The sequence below is a fragment of the Leptosomus discolor genome, chromosome 16 (genome assembly GCF_034619465.1).
Source record: "Leptosomus discolor isolate bLepDis1 chromosome 16, bLepDis1.hap2, whole genome shotgun sequence".
NCBI classification, from domain to species: Eukaryota; Metazoa; Chordata; class Aves; order Leptosomiformes; family Leptosomidae; genus Leptosomus; species Leptosomus discolor.
This window is the reverse complement of record NC_141406.1, coordinates 4,942,921-4,964,129: the sequence shown is the minus strand read 5'-3', so window position 1 is coordinate 4,964,129 and position 21,209 is coordinate 4,942,921. Positions and strand designations below refer to the sequence as shown.

The 21,209-nt window shown below is 39.9% G+C and overlaps 1 protein-coding gene across 2 annotated transcripts; it reads left to right on the top strand.

The window, feature by feature from the left end:
* The first annotated feature begins 630 nt into the window (after nucleotides 1-630).
* Nucleotides 631-19,195, top strand: PRR14L (proline rich 14 like). Of its 2 annotated transcripts, XM_086474222.1 has the most exons (9): nucleotides 631-1,095; nucleotides 2,611-2,692; nucleotides 3,189-3,254; nucleotides 4,113-8,934; nucleotides 12,365-12,433; nucleotides 13,210-13,378; nucleotides 13,672-13,778; nucleotides 14,779-14,850; nucleotides 15,521-19,195. In XM_086474222.1, exons 1-9 carry the CDS (start codon nucleotides 631-633, stop codon nucleotides 15,795-15,797), a joined length of 6,129 nt encoding a protein of 2,042 aa, XP_086330348.1. In that variant the 3' UTR covers nucleotides 15,798-19,195. The 2 variants fall into 2 exon arrangements, with proteins under 2 accessions (XP_086330348.1, XP_086330347.1); XM_086474221.1 differs by having other exon boundaries at nucleotides 3,189-8,934.
* Nucleotides 19,196-21,209: the final 2,014 nt, after the last annotated feature.

Sequence of the window (21,209 nt, the reverse complement as noted above, 5' to 3'; positions counted from 1 at the left end):
GCGGAGCGGGCAGCCGGGGACCCCTGCGTTTAATCGTGGGGTGCTGCGGGTCCCGGTACCGGGGCCGAGGGAGCAGCAGCGCTGGCACAACGTGTCCTTCGTACGGCGTGTCAGGCGCTACGTGAGAGCTGCGAGGCATGGGGTATGACGTGTCTTAGAAAGTGTTCCTTTGAGACAGAAAGCGTGTGAAGAAAAATTGTTTTGTCTTTTTTTCCAAAGATTAGAAACTTAAGAAAATCACAGGGAAACAAATGATGCTTTACTTTTGGCTCAGGAGTGGGATGTCCAACACAAGCCCAAGCGATTTGGTTTATAGTCTCTCTTCAAGCTTTCCAGAAGATGAGGTTGTATCTGCAGGGAGACGTCTGAATGTGGAAATGAGGCTTGGGAGTATCGATTTGTCCGTACTCTCCTCTTTTGTTAGTGAGGCATTCGCTTAGGTACTCAAATGTTTTCTCAGCTCTTTTCTTAAGAAATTATTTGGAAGTATCTTTCTTTATGTGCTTGCATCTTGAAGAATTAAGCTTTTCCTTTTAATCTGGAGGTTAGTCCTACATACATTGATTTAATGTTACTTTTATTTTTAGGCTACTGTGAAAAGCTCAGGACAGCCAATCTCCAACTGCCCTGATGCTATCGTCTGGGGTGGAATCTCTCCTTGATTCTTCTGTGTCTGCTGGAGCAGAGGAATTGTACACTGGACTGCCAGAGAGCATCTCCACTGGACTCATGGCTGTCTCGGAGCCTAATGTTGGGTTAGATGCAAAATCGGAGGTATCGACGCCTGTGCTAGCACACAGTGACAGTCTGTCAGCTGAGCATCATAGGACTTCTGGAGCAGAAAACTTTTGCCAGAAGACAGAGGATTTGGGTAACATGCTCAAGGTGATTTCTCACGGGCCAGTAGAGTCCCTTGCTGGAGCATTGCTAAAGTCTGGAGACCTTGAAGAGGATGAAAAAAGCAAAAAAAGAAACTTTAGGAGACTGGGCTGTTCTAGTGATGGATACCAGGATACAGACGAAGAGGCACCAGGTGCTGAGGAGTGTCATGCTGAATGCCGTGCTTTAACGCCTGGGGAAAGCTGGTCAAAACAAGTAAGCAAGTGCAAAAATTCATCCCTGCGTGGCAGTTTGAATTGAGGGTTAGTGACTAGGCAGGGGACTCTGTCCCTGTGGTTTCCCGTTTCTTATTTGTGTCTTCTGGCGTGTGTGTCCTTATTTGGATTATCATGAGTCCAGTGAAAAATCAGACAAGACTTCAGTAGACCAACAGTATTTGAAAAATCTCAAGCTTTTTCACTTTCTTAAATACTGTTGGCATGGCATGAGGTAGGTGTGTACAGAACAAAGAACAAAACTGCCTGGTGACTAAAAAGGAGAAGAAAAACCATTGAAAAATATCCCTGTCCAGCATCCATGTTTTGTGGGTACAGCATATCGTGCTGGTACCATCATCCCCAGTCAAGGTAGTAACCACTAAATGACAGCTATTTCTGTCTGGTAATAGTATTCTAATGCTACAGGGGGCTCCAGTTTAGTATTTCAGTTTTTAATCTAAAAATAAAATTATTCTTCATTTTTAGAAATATTGTTTGTAATTAGAGAGGACATCACTGTTAGTTTCCTCTTTCAGATCAAGGGACTCTCATGGTCTTTTCTCCCTCTAGCAAACACCGATAATAAAAATGTTATTTCTAGGCCAAGGCTGCTGAAAAATGTGCCAGAGTGAAAACTGAAGAGTCACAAAACTCTTTAAAAATTGTGGGTTTTAGTGACTTTCTTAATCAGTTTTCTTCAGTTTGTAAATAGTTTTCGCACACACCAAAAGAACGTAGGGGAGAAAAAAAGTATTGTGACCGAGCACGTACCAGCCAGGCAATATCTGGGTAAGGCGCATAGGTGGGTGGTTTACGCTAATTACTGGATGTCACACAGTACTAAACCAGTTTGTGGTTTTAACTCTGGATTTTGATACCTGTTTGAAAGTTTGTGAAAATTAAGTTAATTACATTTTCCATAGTCATTCAGTTTTCCAAGATGAATGTTCACATATTTCAAAATGCAGGTAGTTTGGTTGTGGGGTCTTGTTTTGGTTTGGCTTGGGGCTTTTTTGCAAGTAGACCTGGGTTGTCTGTTCCTGGGTTTGTGTTTTTGAGCCAAGGGCAGCAGTGGTAGAAGGCAAGTTCTAATGAAGATCAGAAAATGCATGCCTCTTACCAGAGGGATACAGCAATGGATTGGGGATGTGAGATAGACTTGGCTACTGGATTAATGTTCTGATTCAAATTTGCAACAATTTGTGTTTTAAGGCACTTACGTTTTAGCTGCTTGCGTTGGAAGACTTCATTGCTGCTAAATATCAATCTCTTCTGGATGCATTGTTGTTTAGTGGTGAGATGATAGTGACTGACAGGATCAGAAAGGAGTGACGAGTGCTCGTGTGAACCACTTGCGATGCAAGGCTGCCTCTGTGCAAGGGCTGATGTGTTCTGAGGTTTCTTGATCACTTTCTTCTGAGAACTAACCTAGCTGAGCAGGTACAGTCCCTGGAACGTGCCAAACGTTTCAGAAAATCAGTCAATCTCCACTGATGTTTCTGTCTTGTTTCAGGAGGACCCTCACTTAAACCAGCATGAGGTGAAGTCTTTGAGAACCTGTTGCACTGAAGCAGTGGGATCTCTGAAGAGCACAGGTGCATATTTTAGTTCCTACCCCCTGCTTCTCTCCCAGTTTACTTTTTGTTGCTTTAAAATTGATGAGTGGTTGTGGGAGAGCTCATTTATTTCACTTCACAGTAGAAACTATTACCCTCCATAGCTAGGGTAATGTTACAAATAAGCATTCTGATGTTGGCCGTGACTTCATATGCATTGAGTTCTAGGACATGCATTGCACCTAGCTTGATATTAGAGGAATCTGAAAAATACAAGTCTTTGGATGCTTGCTGCTCATGGGGAATGTCTCTACTGGAAAGGATTGCACTCGTTATCTTAGGTTTGTGGTGGGGTATTTAGTTTTTCATTCCAAGGGCGTGTAGTAGAATTGCTAGCATCAGTTCTCACTTCTAAAAACCTTTTGGTAACCAACACTGGACACAGTATTGTGTGCAATACTCAAAGGAACTTAGTAAGCTGAATGCGTCTAAATTTAGTATATGGCTCTGATTTGCTTTATTTTTTGTTACGCAGAAGAAAACCAAGCAAATGTTCAGGTGACAGCTGAAACTCTCCCAAAGCTCACTGAAGAAGTACAAGGTATGAAGGCTGATGGGACTAGGATATTTAGTAAAGCAGGATACAGGAATGACAGAGTGAGTAAATGTCTTCCACCTGCGAGCAATGAATGCCCAGACATAGGCACAGTCATGGCCAGAGCTGGGGTTTCAGAAACCAGCGTGTTAGATTTCATAGCGCCTTTCAAAGTCACGGATGTTGAATCAGCCACAGAGCATCCACAAGAAACAAATGAAAGTGATGCGTTGACAGCCCATACTGCCATGCCATTGAGGACAGGGGGTAACGTTATATCTGTGGTGGAGACTAGAGAAGAGAAGTTACCCAGACGAAATCCTGTTAATGAATTCAGTACATCACTCGCTAATTGCCAGCAGGATGAAGAAAACAATGCTCATGACTTCTGTACTGATCTTGTACCTAAACATAATGAACCTCATAGGTTGTCATCAGCAGAATGCTGTAGAAGACTCTCCACAAAAAGTTCTGAAGTTTTATGTTCAGTTCTGAAAAGCATTTGTTATCTAGACTTTAGTAATATGCCACTAGAAAACAATAGTGCTGCAGTCCATGGAATTATCAATGAAACCCCCAAAAACATCGACAGGCAGACTCATTATGATCATGGAACTGGGTTTGTAGAAAATCGAACCTCCACATCCGTACCAGTAGAGCAGATCTCAGTGACGAGGAGCGAAGGATTATCTAGTGCTGAAATTGATCCTAGGGAAGTAAGTGCTAGTATAGGTAAAGTGCACAGCTCTGAATTTGAAAAGGCTGCTGAAGTCTGGAGAAAAATTGCTGTGGGAGATAATGTTGAAGTTCATAGCTGGCCTGAAGCTCAAGAGAGTGCTAATTCTGAGCACTGTCATTCTTCAGTTTTTAGTTCTGTTGCTTCATCTCCTGAGGAGTTCTCAAAAGAAAAAATTAAAATGGTCCCAGCAGAAGGTGATAAGTCGAAAAAGGACCAGTGGCAATTCTCTGTCAGTGATCTATGCAAGGATGATATAAAAGAAAATAGTCTATTGATGGAAACGAGCAACTTTGCTTCCCATGAAATTGGACAGACAGTCATATGCTTTTATAATACCTCCAGTAAAATTTCTGCTCCCAGTAGCCACAGCTGCCTGGATCTTAGTACCAAGCTAGAAAAAGATTCACCTGGGGCACAACTGCTCAAAAAGGAATCTGAGAGTAATACATCATCAGAAGAGGTGTCTGGCTGTTTAGGTGAAGCTACAGAAGCTAAGAGTAATGGCAGTTTGCCCACTGGCAAAGAAACTGATTTGATTTATACACTAAATGTAACTCTACCTCCTGCTGCACAAAAATCAAGAGAACCTCATCATAATGAGTGTCCTCCTTGTACTGCTAATGAAGTTTCAAGCAGGGACAAGGCTCAGGATAGTCTGTCTGGAAAAGAATCAGTTGGTGCTTCTGGAACAACAGGGGAACAAGCTGCTGAAATTGTGCTTTGTGAAGATAAATTCAAATCTTCAGTAAGTTCCAGGACTTTTCATAACCCTAACATGACAAGCAAAATTTCCCAAAAGAACATGAAGTCTTCAGCAGAAAATACAGCGAGTGTGGTCACTGGTTTAGAAAATGAACACGGTGGCACATGGAATTGTAATAATTGGAGTATAAGAGACCAGTGTACAGCTGCCAGTACTTTCTATATATTATCAGGGAGTACACGTGTGGATGATGTTCTCCTGAACAGTCACTCTTTTAATGTCCAGGTTGATAAGAAGATGGAAGAAACTGATAATTTGAAAGGAGAAGCTTCAGCTGGATATAATAGTAAAAAGGCGATTATCTTTCCAGAAGCACACTTCCCTTTGGCATGCGGATCTCTTCCTTGTGAAGATGGGTGGGGCAATAGAGGTGTAGATCTGCATAGGGTAAACGACATTGCCACAGAAAAAAACATGTTTTGCTCAGCTTACGCTGCAGACAAGTCTATTGCTAGCTTGGTAAGAGATGAGATTTCAAATAATACGCAGGTTGTGAAACAATTTGATCATTGTAAAGTAACAGATGGCAGTGAAATTGTTTGTGACAGAGTTGAGGCAAAAGAAGAAATCGGCACATGTGCTCTCCAGACAGATGAATTTGATAAAATAAGATCTGTGGGTGCTCCAAAGGCTCCTGAAGGCAATCGGAGAAATAAGAGTAGTGAACAGCTATTAGTCAGATACTTGAACAAAAAGCCTTGTCTTCATAAGTTTGGATCTTGCAGCTCTCCATTAGGCCCAAAGAAGAGAGAACTAGGCACATATGAGAAGAAAGCGTCATCATGCACAGCTAATCCCTCTGAGTGTAGCGCTTCAATCCGTGATATATGCCTGTTACTCGGCAATATGACTATTCAGACACAACTTGCTAGCCAAACAGAAAAGATCCTCCATCCAATGGAAAACCAGTGTCTTGCATGTCAGAGCGAGTTTGATGGCCCAGTTCCAGGCAGCAAGCAACATTTAGAAAGTTTAAACAAACAACCAAAGGCTGGTTTACAAACTACAGCTACTTCTGTGGAAGAAACCAAAACATCAATTGGCTCTAGTCAAAGTGAAGAGATCCTGTTGAGAACAGGTGACAACCTGCCTCTGTTAGTTCATAAATATGCAAGAGAAGACAGTTTTCAAGGAACTCTAAAAGAGAATGTAGTGGATTTAGACTCTTTAAATGGTGTGGGAAATGAAGACTGTACAGGATACATGGGCTTTGTCAGTGATCTAATTGAAGAGAAGACAATCAAACTAAAAGAACAGAAGAACAGATGTGAAAGAGGCGATAAAGGAACTCTGGAAGAAAACTTTCCTGATAGCAAATCCCATTGCTCACAGCATGCTTGCTTTATCGAATGTGCGAAAGAGAAAGCAGAGCTAGTGTTTGCAGGAAACAAAATGCAGCAATCTTTGCCAAAGATGAAGTGGTTGGTGGAGAACCAGGAAAACACTGTTAGTGCCAGATTTTTGCCCTTCTCGTCAACTCATGAGAGTCTGTCATGTAAGGCACAAAATATGAATGCGCTTTCAGAGACGGGAAACAAAAAAAGTCTGGGAATAAAATCTATCGTAAAAAACTCTCACCCACGGTTAACATTTGAGCCTAGTAAAGAAACTGGTGCTCAGAAGGGTATTGGTCCATCCCATTTCAGAAAGTTTGACATCCAAGAATCTTCTAATGAGACTCAGGTGGATTCAGAAACACAGTCAGCTCTGAACTTGGGAAAGAAAGAAAAGCTGTGTACGACGCCTGAGAATACACAAATAGATAATCATGATTCATCTTCAGTCAGAGTTTTTAGCAAAGATTCTTCAGTGACAAAACCTTTTTCTGTAGCAATGTCTGCTAAGAGAAAAGCCAGCAACACTGAGATTCCACCTTCAGAGAATGAAATGGCAGCTAGCTTTCTGAGCGGTGCAAAAAGCTCAAGAGTTTGTGCACACGGCAAAGAAAGTCTGAGAGATGAGGAGCATAGCGTGGTAACTGTAAAAGATGTGGATGTGACCTCACCAAAAAGTACTCACTGTGGAGAGAAGTTCAAGGATACATGTGTAGAAGAGAAGATGGGAAGAGTAGCCCCTAGAAAAAAGTTGCCCATAGATTCTTTTCTTGATGGAGAAGATTGTCCATGGGGCTTGTTAGAAGAGTCTGGTAGCAAAATAGCCCCCCTCAGTACTGAGAATTATGGAAACGTTTTGGAAGAAATCCCAAGATCTAACCCAAATAATCATTCAAAAGAAAGAAAAAATGATACAAAGCTCACAAACTTAGCAGGTACCAGTGTACTTTCAGAAGCTGTGCGTGGTTGTCAAGCTGAAGATGCATCTGATGCAGAAACTTCACCAGAATTGCAGTATAATACAACACCCACGTTTTATCTACGTATGAGTATGCCATCAAACAGTTGCAAAGAATCATCCCCAAACTGTGAGGTTTGCAGTGAAGTATGTGTGCCTTACAAATCAAATACACAGAGCAAAGATAATGTAAAGGAGATCACAGAAGGCCAGGACGCTGTACCAACACGTTCAGTTTGCAAGGAAAAGGAGGCTTTAGGTTCCAAGAGACTTAATCAAATAGAGAAATGTCAGGTACTTAAACGAAAGAAGTATAAAAAGGTGGAAGTACATCTGTCGGACAAGGCACAACAAGAACAGAAGTCAGCATATCAAGAGAAAACAAAAATCACACTGCATCCAAGTATGTTGCACAGTTCTGAACTATTACGCGGCTCTTCAAATGAGTTGGTGACATCAAGAAATAGGAAGTTTGAAGGTCCTTCAGAGGAGATTTTTGCTGTCAGAACCAGTGAAAATAAACTACATAGCACTTTACAAGAAGTCAAAAGGCCAAAGATTAACACAGATATTATTAGTTCACAGTTTTTGAAGACTCAGGATTCAGAAGTGGAAAACCTGAACCTTAATTTGGGGTGTGATGGAATTCCTGGTGCCTTTGGAACTACAAATAAACTAAAAGGACCTCTTCCATTAAAAAGACAGCCTGGAAGGACATGCAAAAAGGTTCCCACATCATATCAGCTAAAAACCGTAAGAAAAAGCAAAAGAAATAAAAGTTTACCTTTTTTTGAGATTCCCCCAGAAATAATCGCTAAGCAGGAAAACACACTTCTCGAATCTTTGTACTTTCCGTGTAAACCACTGACAATGGAAACAGAAACAGCCATGAGTTGTGTGCATATGCCAAGGCAGAGGGCCAAGAGGTGCAGTTTGTTGAACAGCTTGAAGTTTAGAAAATGTACCAAAGAACCAGCATTGTTGAGCAAGCTGGCTGCAATGGCTAGCAAACTCCTGGCACCTGCCAAAAGCATCCATAACTTGGAACCTCTGCCATATTCTTCTGAAATTCTTCCAGTGGGTGAGAGGTACAGCCAACGTAGATCTAAAAATCTATTGGAAGCCTTTTCTTGCATTAACAGGAGCTTACAGTCACGCTGGGCTGACAGTTGGTGCACCAAGATGTTCAGCTTTCAGCCTTTGGCACTTTATCCTGTAGAATCTACCAAAATACTTTTTTCAGACTTGAGCCACAAGCCTCCAACCTCTTTCTTGGATACCCCAGTTTTCCCAATTTCTTTTCACATAAAATTGGACTCCAGGCCTGTGACAGACCTCACAGGGATTACATCCCAGCACTCTGTACATCACAGACCTGTTTTGGGAGAAAAGGCAGCACCGCCTTCAGAGTGGACTTTCTCTTTTCTCCTGTCTCAGAGCTGTTCAGATACAGCAGCTTTCAAGGAAGATTCCAGTCTAAATGATGAGCTGCATTCCTCTCTCTCTGGAACAACCCCAAGGGCTGTTGCCCTTCATCCTGACCGTGGAAGAAATGCCATAGCTGAAAGAAGAGGAGGTTGCTCCATGCTTGGTCTTCACACGGTGTTAGCACTTTCTTCCCCTGGATGTTACAGGATTTGGACAAGAAGAAGAAACTTAACTAGTCATATTCCTACCATCCAGAGAGTATTTATATCACAATTCACACAGGGTTTGAAAAGGGCAAGGTATCCAACTTCGGTATCAGATGACCTCGTCTCCTCATTGCCATACTCATTGGGCAGGGTATTATCCATATGGAGTCAGCATGGTCCTTCTGCCCGTCCCTCCGAAATCACTCCTCTCCATTCCAATCACTGCAAGTGGCAGCCAAGTGTGGGCATCGAGAACAGGTAAAACCCATCAACTTATTTCTGAGATTAAATATGTATAGGGTATGTACTTGCTCCTTTTTGGGAGGGAAAGGGTAATGGCAGCGTGCATTGGACGGTCAGTTTTCCCTATTCCAAACGTACACATTCTGCTCCAAAAATGGCTCAACGTGGAAGATTCTTCCCTATGGAACAGTCTGTTAGCTGAATTTAAATATATTTGCCTTCACTTCTTTAATACTATCCTTTTTTGGCAGAATGGCTAACTCTATTTTCTTCTCCCTTGCAAAATATACACACCATGCATCAGAGTATATAATGCAGAAAGGTGAGCTACTTCATTAGGTCTATTCAGAGTGACTGCAGAACAACTGGATTTCTGAGGTAGGAAAGTTTTTTTCAGAGGTCTGAGCTACAAGTGCCACTTGGAACCACTGTAAAATGCTCAATGTCAGATTAGGAAGAATCCTAAGGGGTGGGGGGTGGCATTCAGTTAAATTTTTAATTGTATTCCATGACTGTTCTATGCTAATTGAAACCTCTTTATTTGTGCTGTGCCTTTTGATAATACGTGCCTGATGTATTGTTGGCATAAGCAAGTGTAGTTCCAGATCGGGTTAGTAATGAATTTGTGTGTTGTGTCTTTCTCCTTACGAGTGGGAAGAGAACTGAAATCTACTCTGCATATTTAATTTAACTGCTATCGGCATTTGAGATCTTTTTACTAGGAAACAGAATGAGAGAAGAGGTTCCTAGCTCTGTTACAGGATTTTTGCATGCTCTTGAGCAAAGATTTTTCCCTTTATGGCTCAGTGATACGGGGCAGTTCAGTCCCTAATTTTATAGTCTTGAGATTCTTGGACAGAATATGGACTCGTGAGCGCTGTAGAAAGTCCATTTGATTAATTCTTTTGTTTAATATGGCAGTCTCTGGAGAACTGTTGAATTTGGCTTACCTTATGTCATAGCTTGACATATATATAACCAAAAATCTTGCCAGATAACTAATGCTGCATTTGGCTTTGTATAAATGGATAACATACCTGAAAGTTTATCACTTGTAAGTATAAATTCTAATGGCTACCAAATGTGTGAGTGAGCTTATGAAACTACTACTCCATTCTGGGAGTTGTCTGCACTAAAAGAATGAATCTGAATAATGGCATAGAGACAACTTCTCAGCACATTCTGTTGGACCTGCATTATTTTCATTCCATATGAGTCAGTGTATCAGGCTGAATTTTCTAGTGTACAAATTAGTACTCTGGAAGTAATCATACCAGTAAACTACAGTTTGGACACTAAATTTAAAAATAAGACATTGTTGCCTTTCTTTAAAAACAAAACAAACACCTTACTTTTTAAAACTTACTCCTGTGTATGAGGTGAATTTATTAGTTTGTATTGTTGAGGCATGTTGTCCTTTGAACTGGGAGATCAGAGCTGACTTACGCTTCCGTGTTTTCTCCCATACTTCAGTCTACAGATTCCTGGTAGCTATTACAGCATATCCAGTTAGCTAAAGTGTAAGAGGGATTTAATTCCTTCATGTAAAGGGTAATTTGCAAACTCACTCATTTGCTATGAATGATCTTTATCCCAAAGGGAGAGAAGTCAAATCAAACCTTATCACTTCAAGTGAAAAATTACCCCAAGTTACAATAGTCTAAAACTCGTTTGTTTTTTCTCTAAAATACCATACAAGTATGTGTATAAGGTAGCCTTAATTGTTCTGCCCCACTCAGATTTTCTTTAAAGAGGAGTTATTGTCACATGCAGTGAGTTGAAAAGAATGTTTGCGGAAGTTTCAAGAACTGCAGCAAATTAATTCTATACCTAAAACAGTTAAGCAAAAATTAATATTAAAGGTTTGGCTATAAAACCACAAAAAGAACAAAACCTAACATTTTAAATATTTAACACCATTTTAGATTCCATTTTGCTGAAGATTGACAGCTTGTTCTTATCAACTAATAATCCTTTTTTAAAAGGTATTAACAGGAACAGTGACAAAAGGATAATTCAGTAAATCTCTCTTAAATTCGTGTGTAACCAAAATCTCCTATGAAATAAATGTTTGCTATATAAACACAAGAATATGGGAAGTATGTTTGGTGCAGCATAAAAGCATTTTCAGCTCCTAGTATGACAAAAATCTTTGCCTGTTTTGATTAAGATAGTTAAAAATCAGAAAAATTAAAAAGTGGCTCCAAGTTCTCTGCAGGTCATTTTTTTCTGGAAGAGATTTGTCCTCTTTAAATTTTTGCATTTATAGTTAGTATTTTTAATAACCAGGAAAACAAAGAACTACAGTAGTTCTTGTGCCTAAAAATGTTCTTCTGTCGCTTCCACTGCCAGTAATACAGCATTCTTTAAGTGAAATCTTTTTTCTAATTAATGCTTATTTGGATTCAAAATTTCTAGTGCTTTTTTCTCTGTCCCTATAAATGTATTATTATTATCGTTATTACATAAACCAGTAAGTGCTGCCTCTAGCATGGAGGGCTCTGATGCACTATGGATAGGGGTTCCAGTAGGGTTGGGATAGTGAGTGGAACATTGAAAGAAACAAAATGTTACAGTTCTGATATTAAATGACAAACACAAGAAACAGGTCTTTCTGACCTCCTTATATTTGGACTTGCTTAAGCTGCCAGCATGGTTGGTTTTCATTTATTTTGTAGCATTCCAGTCTGGCTGTAACTTCTTGCTTTGAACAGTGAAGTACATTTAGCTGTTAGTTTGAGAGAACAGCAAGTACAAGATTCGCTGTTCAATATAATAAAAGCTGTCCCAACTGATTTTTTTTTTTTTTTTTCGCGCTGTTAATAGCGTGAGCACAAAAATAAAGCTTTAATATTAAAGGACTTAGAACTGCTGTGCTGACTTTTATGCCATATAATTATGGTAATTACCAACCCTTATGGAAAGGCCTTTGGTTATTCCAATCCATTAAGAATAGTGAAGTAAGATTGTGGGAGTTAGAGACCACAGGAAGTCAATCTGATGGAAATGCTTCCTTTCACTTGTTACTGTTGCCACTATACGGTTTTTTATTTAGTAGCCAAATCCTTCAAGGTTTTTGGTTACTTTTAATTTTAAAAACTGGAGTTTTTCAATGAGGAACATAGACTTTCATAGAAATAATTAAAACTTTCAGACTAATACTGTCTCCCTCTCTTTGTCCTTTTATTTCCTTTTCTCATCACTACCATTTTAAAGTGAAAGCAGGACTATTTCCCTAACAAGCTGTCAGTGAAATTTAGTGGACTAAATGGCAGATGTGGCTTGCTCTTGCATCATTTTAGTCTTTCATTCTCATTCCTGATATTAGCATTTTTTTGTCTTACAGTCCAATTTATACTAATAACTCTCCCTCATCTATTGTATAGTGTAGACCTAATTTCTGTTTATCTTTTTTTTTATTATTATTATTATTCTTTTGAACCAGCTATGCCCTGTTACCACACTTACCTGTACAGAGTATGGAAGCACTACAGACTGCAGGTCATGAGATATGGTGAGTCTCTTGGACTTTGATACTTATTCTGAGTAGCAGGATCATAAGCTTTCTCAGAAAGACATTGCTTATGTCATTTTGTCACTTTGTCTTTCAGCTTTTGGCACTTCACTCCAAGAATAGCTTCCAATTTAAGTGGTAGTGAACTGACTGGATCATGTAATGGAGAAGTGTTGAGGGGCATTAATGCAAACACCATGTAGATCGTTGCACAGAACAATTGTTACTCTCCACCATGTTGTGACACTTCTTATGAAATGAATATATGAAACTATAGAAGTTTGTTTGCTTACTTGGATATATGTTCTTTCTGTCCGAGCAACCTAACTGATGTTAGGTGCTGAAACTTCCTTCTATTCTTTTTCAGTGTTGGGATGGCAGATATAAAAGCTATCTTTTAAATCTATCTGTAAACAAAAAGCATAATTCATAGTTGTGTCAAAGAAATCCGCTGGCAGAAAAGGAGGATTAATCACTTTATCAGTAGTTACTAACTAGAGCTGTAAACTGTTTAACTATATGAAAAGAGTGGGTTTAAAATTGCATGTTCAAATCTGCTGGCGGTTTAGTTTGTTCCAGTATCTATGCAGGCTGCAGCAGTTTTTGGCTGTATGTATGTACCAGAGAAAGTGTTCACTTACATGGGCGATTTCTGTGAACTGCACTGCTTTTTGTGCCCTTACTGCAATTTAGGAACCTCACCCGAGAGCGTGGAATGCTGTTGCAGCATAAATTGGGTATTAATCTACATGTGTTCTCTTCTTCCTTTGTTACAGTCTGGAAACTTCATTCCCTCTTCCGTTACCAAAGTCTTGCTCACTTCCAGAATCATCTGCATCTCCGCACAGGCTTTCAGCATCTGAGCTTCAGGTCCATGCCCTTGATGAAGCTGATGCTTCTGTTCTAGCCTGTCTTAGATCCCAGGATGACACAGAACTGAAAAAAGTGAGTTCATTTTAGATTTTAGATATCTCAGATTCTTGGTTCCCCAGAACCTGAAGCTGCTGCTGCTGCATGTTATCTAGTAACTGTTAAAGCCAAGGAGAGAAAAAGGACTGCTAGTGCTAATCTGCGCTGCTTTTATCTTTGAATCGAGCAGAAAGAAGGTGGCAACACAAAGAGGAATATTTATGCTATAGATAATGTACACTCAGCATAAAATGGAACTCTGTTGACTAGCATGGTCATTATTTCCTTGATTTTAACAACTTTTTTTTTTTTCTTTTTTCGTTCTTAAGAGTGAGCCAGAAGAGAGGCCAAAGAAAGTCTCACAGATCAGAATCAGGAAAACTGTTCCTAAGCCGGACCCTAACCTTACTCCGATGGGACTACCCAAAGCAAAAAGGTGAGCGGTATCTTTTAAATGGACTCTGTTGCTTACATTTCCTGCGTAATAATGTAACGTTTCAGTAAGTGCTTCTCTTATCACTGCTATTTTGTACACTCCCAGTTGAGTGTGTCTGACGTTTGCTGCCTTTGTAAGAAAAGATTGACACAGCTGAATCAACGGTATAAAAGACTGAAGAAGGAAATCGGTCTTTGAATGTAACTTTTTTCAAGTGAGAAAGGATAAATAAAGGACTGTGGGATATGAACTGCTGACTGGGTTTTAGGCAAAATGTGAAAAACTAAGCTGCAGTGGAATGATTTTCTAAAGGAGAAAGAAGTTCAGACTGACAAGCATACATTGAAAACAGTGCCCAGTGAGATGAAGCGATCTATTAGAAGTTCTGTTGATGCAAATTATGTTGCAGTTCTCCACAGGCCCTTCTTTGTTTGTGGCATATGGTGTTAGGGAAACATTAGTTCAGTGTAAATGTGGTAAATCACAGTGTCAGATATTGATAAAGCTTTTCCAGTCAGTCATCTAGTATTTTGTCGACTTCTCAAACAGAAGTGCCAGCTTTGACAAAGGAATACATTTCTTCAGAGCTCAGCTTGCTAATTGTCAATAATGAACTTTTAAAACCAGCCTCAAGAGATGAAATATTAATCTGCTAAACTGTAAGTCTTTTCTTAGCTCCCACAAAAAAGTGACCTGTGAAGGGATTTCCCGTTCTTCTTTTGAGCATCATTATTTCAAAACGTCGTAGAATGCTAGAAGGAACACTGACCTCTGCAGAAATGGCAAGTCTTGATTGACCCAGACCTTACAAAAACAGTGTATGAAACTAGGTACTTAACGACCTCGTTTTTCATTCCTCCCTGTCGCCAAGTAGATAAAGCATAATTAGTGTTTAGGCACAGAATGCAAACCATACTTGTTTCTCATAAATCTGCTTGTTGTGAAGAGAGGTAGTTTTGAAATTCTTCTTTCTTGATTGATTTGTTCATTACTTTTTCAGGCTTAAGAAGAAAGAATTTAGTTTAGAAGAAATTTACACAAACAAGAACTATAAGTCCCCTCCTCCAGCCAGGTTGGTTCTGCTTCCAATGAGAAAACTAAGATAAATCTAAATTACTAAAGCAGAGAGAGAGAGAGAGAGAGGATTAAAGGGTCTGAAAGCTAAGAGGGAGCTAAATGTTAAAATGGCTGTAGTTTAAAGTGGTAGAGGAAGTTAATTCAAAAATAGTATCCTTTACTATTTGGATGTAAAGCAGTGAAATAGAATATGAACTAAGAATTTGCAGCTGTTCAAGTGTGAATTTGTGGGGGTTTTTTTCCTATACTCATTTATTCCAGCCTCCATCCAAGTATAGTACTTTTTCAAAATTCAAAGGCAACTAAATAGTCTTTAAAATATTAAGAATAAGTGCCTCTCATCAAGTATAGCATCATTATCAAGACCACTACATTTTTTTAATGTTCAAATCTGTTTATTCTATAAAATTAAGATTCTGTAATTGTGCTTTTGCACTGAAATATGGATAGAAAGAGATTCAACCCAAATGCACCGGTAACAAATTATTTAGCTAGCAGTAACGTGCAGTTGCAGGAGGCGTAAGCTGTAGATAAGTGTATGTTACAAGAGGTGTGGAAGGACTGTAAAAATGTAAAAGTTAGACTTATCCACCTGCCTCCCTGACCTTGTAAGGTGGTTAGCTGCTGCTTGAGTATTTGTGAGTTCTACTCTTTGTTTTTACCAGGAGCTTGGAAACAATCTTTGAAGAGCCCAAGGAGAAAAATGGACGCTTGATGTCTGTCAGCCAGCAGAAGAGAAAGCGGATTCTAGAGTTTCAGGACTTTACTCTTCCCCGGAAAAGGAAGACACGAGGCAAAATCAAAGCAGTGGGTAGTTTTACCCGAGCAAAAAAAGCTGCACTACAGAGTGCAGAGACAGATGCTCTTCTGAGTCAGAAGCTAATGGACCTTGAAGCCTTTTTTGCAAAGGAGGCTGAGCAGGAGCAGGCCCCTAGCATCTGAGGGAGCCATTTAGCTGAAAATGGTCCAGTCAGCTCCTTTAGTGTTTCGGTCCTGTTGGGAGAAATCTACCGACTTCCTCATACATTACTCTACCACTCTGTTCTAAAGTCTGATGTTCAGTTTTTGGCTGTGGCCCTCTTTAAGGTGCTAATTTATTTTTTTTTCCCAGTCCTATGGGAGGGATTCTTTTAGGTTCCTGTTTGAGTGTAACACAGCCACGTACCATTTACCATTCCTTCCCCAAGCTCTGGAAATTACTGCTAATGTTTAATTATGTTTAAAAACCTTTTGAGGGTAAGTAGGTGTGTAAAGGAGGAAGTAGTGCACCTTCAGTGATGCTAGAACTCTGTACTCCAGACCATTTGCACATTTGAGTCTGCTGTTGTGACTGTAATGGCTGTTTTGAACAACCTGACAGAAGAGATAAGGTGTTTGATAAAGATAAATTCTAGCAGACACATTCTTTATATACCACTAACTTTTTAATAATTAAAAGTAGCTGTCTGGGTTTGCTTTCAATTGTTTCCTCCTTCTGTTTACTTAGAAGGTTCCTTCTGAGTTTTTGTGCCCTTCCTGGCTTCAGGCAGCAGAAGCCCCACATAACTAGACTTTAAATAACTTGCACTTTGTATATGTTTCTTTATTTGCTGCATGAGGACACCTTTTAACATGACTGAGCTCAAAAAAGTAACATTTTAAGAAAAAAATGTGCGTGCCCAAAACTAATTTTTCCCAAATAGCAGGGGTTTTACCTACTTGGCTGATCCAACCTCTTCTTGAGAAGAAAAGGTAATTAATTAGCCCATGATGATGTTAAGCTGCAGGATAAGTAAGTAGAGATTTTTATTTAACTGAGCCGAGCTGCTGCATGCAGGGGACACCAGCAAAATCTTTGAGACTCATTTTAAGTGATTTTAATTCCATTAAAAATATCAACTTGATTTTATTGCCAACAAGAAAATAATTTTTTTTCAACTTGAGTGTTTTTTACTGTTTTAGATTTACAATTAATGTAGCTTATAATTAACTACTCTCTGTACAGCACTGTTGTACATAGTAGCTAGTGTACAAAGAGCCTCCTAGCATGTGGAATTTTTTTTTTTTTTTCTTTATGTAAGTCCATTTGTAATTATCTGATGCAGCACTGGGCAATTTCTCACTATAACATTTGAGGGAAGAGAGCTCCCTTCTGGGATAACTTCTGTTAAACTTACTTGAAGCATAATTCAAAATGAATGCTAGCTGCAGTTCAGGTAATTTCTGTCCTTTAGTGCCTATAGAAGTTATTCAGGCAAAGCTGTCATTGCTGGGATGCTCAAATTTAATTAGTCTGTTCTTTCCTTCACTTGTCACTTGAAACTTGCACTTTCTTATTTACCTGCCCATATAAGAGTTTCTATTTACCTTCAAAATGAGCAAATATCTAGTGGGTGGGTATTTTTAATAGTCCAAATAAACGCAGGACTGAAAATACCATCATTATCTTCTGTTGCTCTACCACTTCTCTTACTGACCGAACAGAAAATTAGAAATTAACAAGCAGTCTGTTGAATTCCAGAGCTTTGAAAGTAGAGAAATGGAAGAGGATTATGACACTGTGTGTGCCTGAATCTTGAAAGAAATGTAATCGGGGCATGCGTTGCTCCTGGTTTATGTGCTGGGATTCCTACAAGTTTACATTCTTGTTTAGGAGGGTAATTATCTTTAGTTGGGAAGTTGAAGTAGCGGTGTTGGGGTTTTGAGGGTAAAATAACAAGGCAGGCAAAGTTTGAAGTTATTGGCATACTATTTCAGCAGCAAGGTCTGGTTAACCTATTTGGGCTGCTGTAGAACACTTTAATGGATCCTCTTTTATTTTTATAAAAAGAAATCCCTAAAAAATAAAGGTTGACTGACTTATAAAAAATGTTTGAAGCTTTACCTATACTGGTTTAATAGCCCAATTATGGACTGGTTGGAAGCTGTAGCAAGAGTGAGATATATATATTTTTATGGTTTTATGCTACAGAATTGGACTGTTACACAGCATTCATTCACCTTCTGTTAATATGGGAGGCTTCTAGTGCTGTGACACAATTGAGCTGTTACCTTACTGGGGCTTTTAAGGAAACAAGGATATGGGTGGGGAGGGAGGAAACTTGGGTCCAGGCAAAGTTCAGACCTGTGATGTGCTTCAAAACATGGGATGTGTTGAGTTTTTCTTCTGGGTTGTGGGGTTGGTTTTTTTGGTTGGTTGGGGTTATTTTTGGTCTGCTTCCCTGCTCTGTCTTTTTCCTGATGGCTTTGAAATAACATTTCTTAGCTTTCTTTTTAACAGATACAGCAGAGAGAGCAGAGCAAAGAAAACACTCAGTTCTCTTTTGTTTACAGTAATTGGAGGAGTTACAAAATGATGCTGCGGCGGCCTAGCTTGTCCCAGACCTTAGTTTGTGGAAACCCAAATATATACAGCATTATTATTATTATTCTGTTTTGCTTTAGTATTTGTGTGACTGAGACAAAGCCTCTCTTCCCCCTTCCAGCATACAGATGTCAGTCAAGCTTGTGCACTTTTTCTTTTTTCCTTTCCCACCTCTGTTCCTGTTTACAGCACTCATGGAACAGCCTTGTTCCTTGTGGCTGCTGGCGGTACACGGGGAGCGATGACCGTGCAAAAGCTAGGTGTTTGCCACTCTGAGCTGCTTCTGTCCCAGGTAATTGAAAGAAGATCTAGAGGATGCATCTTTTGGGGTCTTGCATACATCCCTAGCTGAAGGATATGTACGCTTGCCTTTTCATAAAATGAACCCACTCCAGGGAGGACTTTTTTGTGTCGTCATGGAAAGACATTGTACATATTGCTCACAGAAGGATGACTAGAGCCGCTTGAGAAGAATTGCAAAGCTTTTGCCGTGTGCTGTCTCTTAGTACTAGGTTATGCAGAGCTGGGCAGCTCTTTGCTAAATGTGCTGATTATGGGAGATCACTTCCCCCGCAAAAAAAAAAAATTAAAAATTCTCATTTTCATCATGCTACAACTGGAGCAGCTAAGGCTACTTAATGTATGTTACAGCATTTGCCTGGTTGGCCTTGTAGCTGCATAAATTTGAGTTCTGGTGCTTGCTGGATATGACTTTTTGCAAGCAGTTCTCATTTATTGTATTTGATTTGAGGTGGGCCTTTAGTATGTTATGTTCCAGGTGCTCTTCTAGTATATGGATGGTAACTGTGGGTTAAAGGTCTATATGATGCTATCAAGTTAACAAATAGCTCAATGAGAATTTGTACACTTGTGCCATTAGCCTCCATCATGCTCTTGGCATTTTGTTTCTGTTCGATATTGTGTGAATCTAAAATTTTACTGTTTCTTTTGTGTGTGTTTTTAATTTATGAAAATAAATTTTTCTGAGAACCTTTCAGTTTTTTAAGGCCTTCTTTAGGCTTTTATCATTAAATATGCACGATATAGCTGTCTTGCAAGATAGGGGGCAAGAGGTCAAATCTCCAAAGAGATTAGCACTGGTAAGCAACTGGGTGGGCTGTTGGTGAGGTGTGGAGCAGCAACGTCGTGTTCATTCATCTATAGCCATACTTGAACAGAAACAGACCTGGGGCATTGTAAGCATGATCCAAGCTATTATTCATAGCATTGAGACGGCATCTGTCTCTTGAGGGAGTAAACTAGGCGGAGCCAGACAGCACAGGCAGTTCCTGCTGCGTTCACAACGGAGAGATTCAACGCTGAAGCAGGCCCGTGGTTCACATGCTACAGTCTGTGCAAGGCCTCAGACTGCTGCTGTTAAACTGTAGCTGCAGCATAGGAACATCGAAAGGCCTCTTGGGCATCTGTAACGTCTGTGCCAGAAAGCACCACTGCCGCCCCTCTAACCCGTAAAATCATATGTAACCAGACTTTCCGTTATTGCAACGCGGCTGCATGCTGCTGTTGGCAAAACTAAGCTGCCAGATGCATTTCTTCACTGTTTTCATAACTTTCTTCTCTCACTGAAGTGCAGTGTTGCATAGGTCCCGCAGGTGGCATGTAAGCTCCAGTAAAGAAAGGAAGGGAGCACCTCAGAGCCCTAAACAAGCATCCTGCTGTTCCCCCCGCTTCTTCAGGGCTACAGCTCGCTGGCTGCAACACAGTATAGGAGGATTTTGCTGTGTTACCGTACTGGGACTTGCCTCATTCACTGTTTAGCTCTCCCCTTTTTTTCTCTTGCAAGGTATGAGTTTGGACTTGCCTCTTCTCTCTCTTGTTTGATTAGTCAATGTGTCAAACACAGGACAAAGGAGATAGATAGAAAGAAACAATTTGCACTCTGGCCAGTAGCGAGGGTTTCAGATTCAGTGCACCTTAGCTGAGCCTGTTGTCTTTCGCAGGAAGTGAAAAGGGGCATTGTAAGTCGAGCAACAGGAAAGACAAGCCAGGCATGGAACAAGCTGTTTAAACACAGGTATTCTGAGCAGTGTATTTCACAAAGTGAGTACTGCTGCCTCACTTCGTTGTTTTTGGTGGAGGGTTTTTTTAATGGTTTTTCTTTTATATGGCAGATACATTGACTTTAGTGCAGCTGGCCTGTCTTCACTATTTGCATCTTACTTATTGCTAGTTGAGGTTAATACAACTGCAATACATGTAGCAATGACTGGAAGGGTTTGGGTGAAGGGTTTAATTATTTTTTTTTTTAATTAAAAACCTTAACCTTGCCTGGTTCAGGCTGCATGGGGCAGAAGGTGATAACACTCTTGCAAACTGAAGTGAGCCCTGCCCATGAAGAGCCATCCTCTCTGTCTGTCCACTACCATGCAAAACAAATATATGACACATTCTGTTCAAAAGGCTTCCTATCATCTTCAGGCAGTTTCTGCTTATAAAACCAATGCTATTTAATTGATAAATCATATGTTGACATTTCATAGAATCATACATTCAAAGTACTATAAAGTAATGGTTGGAGGTTTTGACAAGGGGGAATATCCATTGCTTTCCTTCACCTTAAGGCTGCAAGCATCCAGTTCTGCTGGCTGTTAGATGCCTTAATACATTAATTTGTGAGAGGAAAAGTTTTGATTTACTAGTAAAAATCCTTGGTTAAAAAAGCAAATACATTCTTCCCAGTTAAAAGCAGAAAAGACTACTGATTCTGATAGCAATTACATATACAACCTTTAGCATATATGTGTATCCTGCAAAGACTGGCTGTAACCAAAGCATGGCTGTAGGAGGACAATGCTGCAACTACCAAAATGTCAGTTGATTTTTTTTTTTTGCATGGAAACAGTTTATAAGACAAACAAGGCAAACTGCTGCCAACTAACCTGTGCCACTCACGACAGTCTGTATTTTAGTCCAGGGTATTGGCCCTGCTATTTCCACAAAAATGCTGATTTCTCCATAGTAGTTGTACAGAATTGCTGATCCTAGCACTG

Bases quoted from the DNA above. Each gene is read 5' to 3' on its own strand.
- PRR14L (XM_086474221.1), top strand. From the start codon at position 631: ATGCTATCGTCTGGGGTGGAATCTCTCCTTGATTCTTCTGTGTCTGCT. The intron at 12,434-13,209 runs GTGAGTCTCTTG...CCTTTGTTACAG, and splicing joins ACTGCAGGTCATGAGATATG to TCTGGAAACTTCATTCCCTC. The intron at 14,851-15,520 runs GTTGGTTCTGCT...TGTTTTTACCAG, and splicing joins AAGTCCCCTCCTCCAGCCAG to GAGCTTGGAAACAATCTTTG.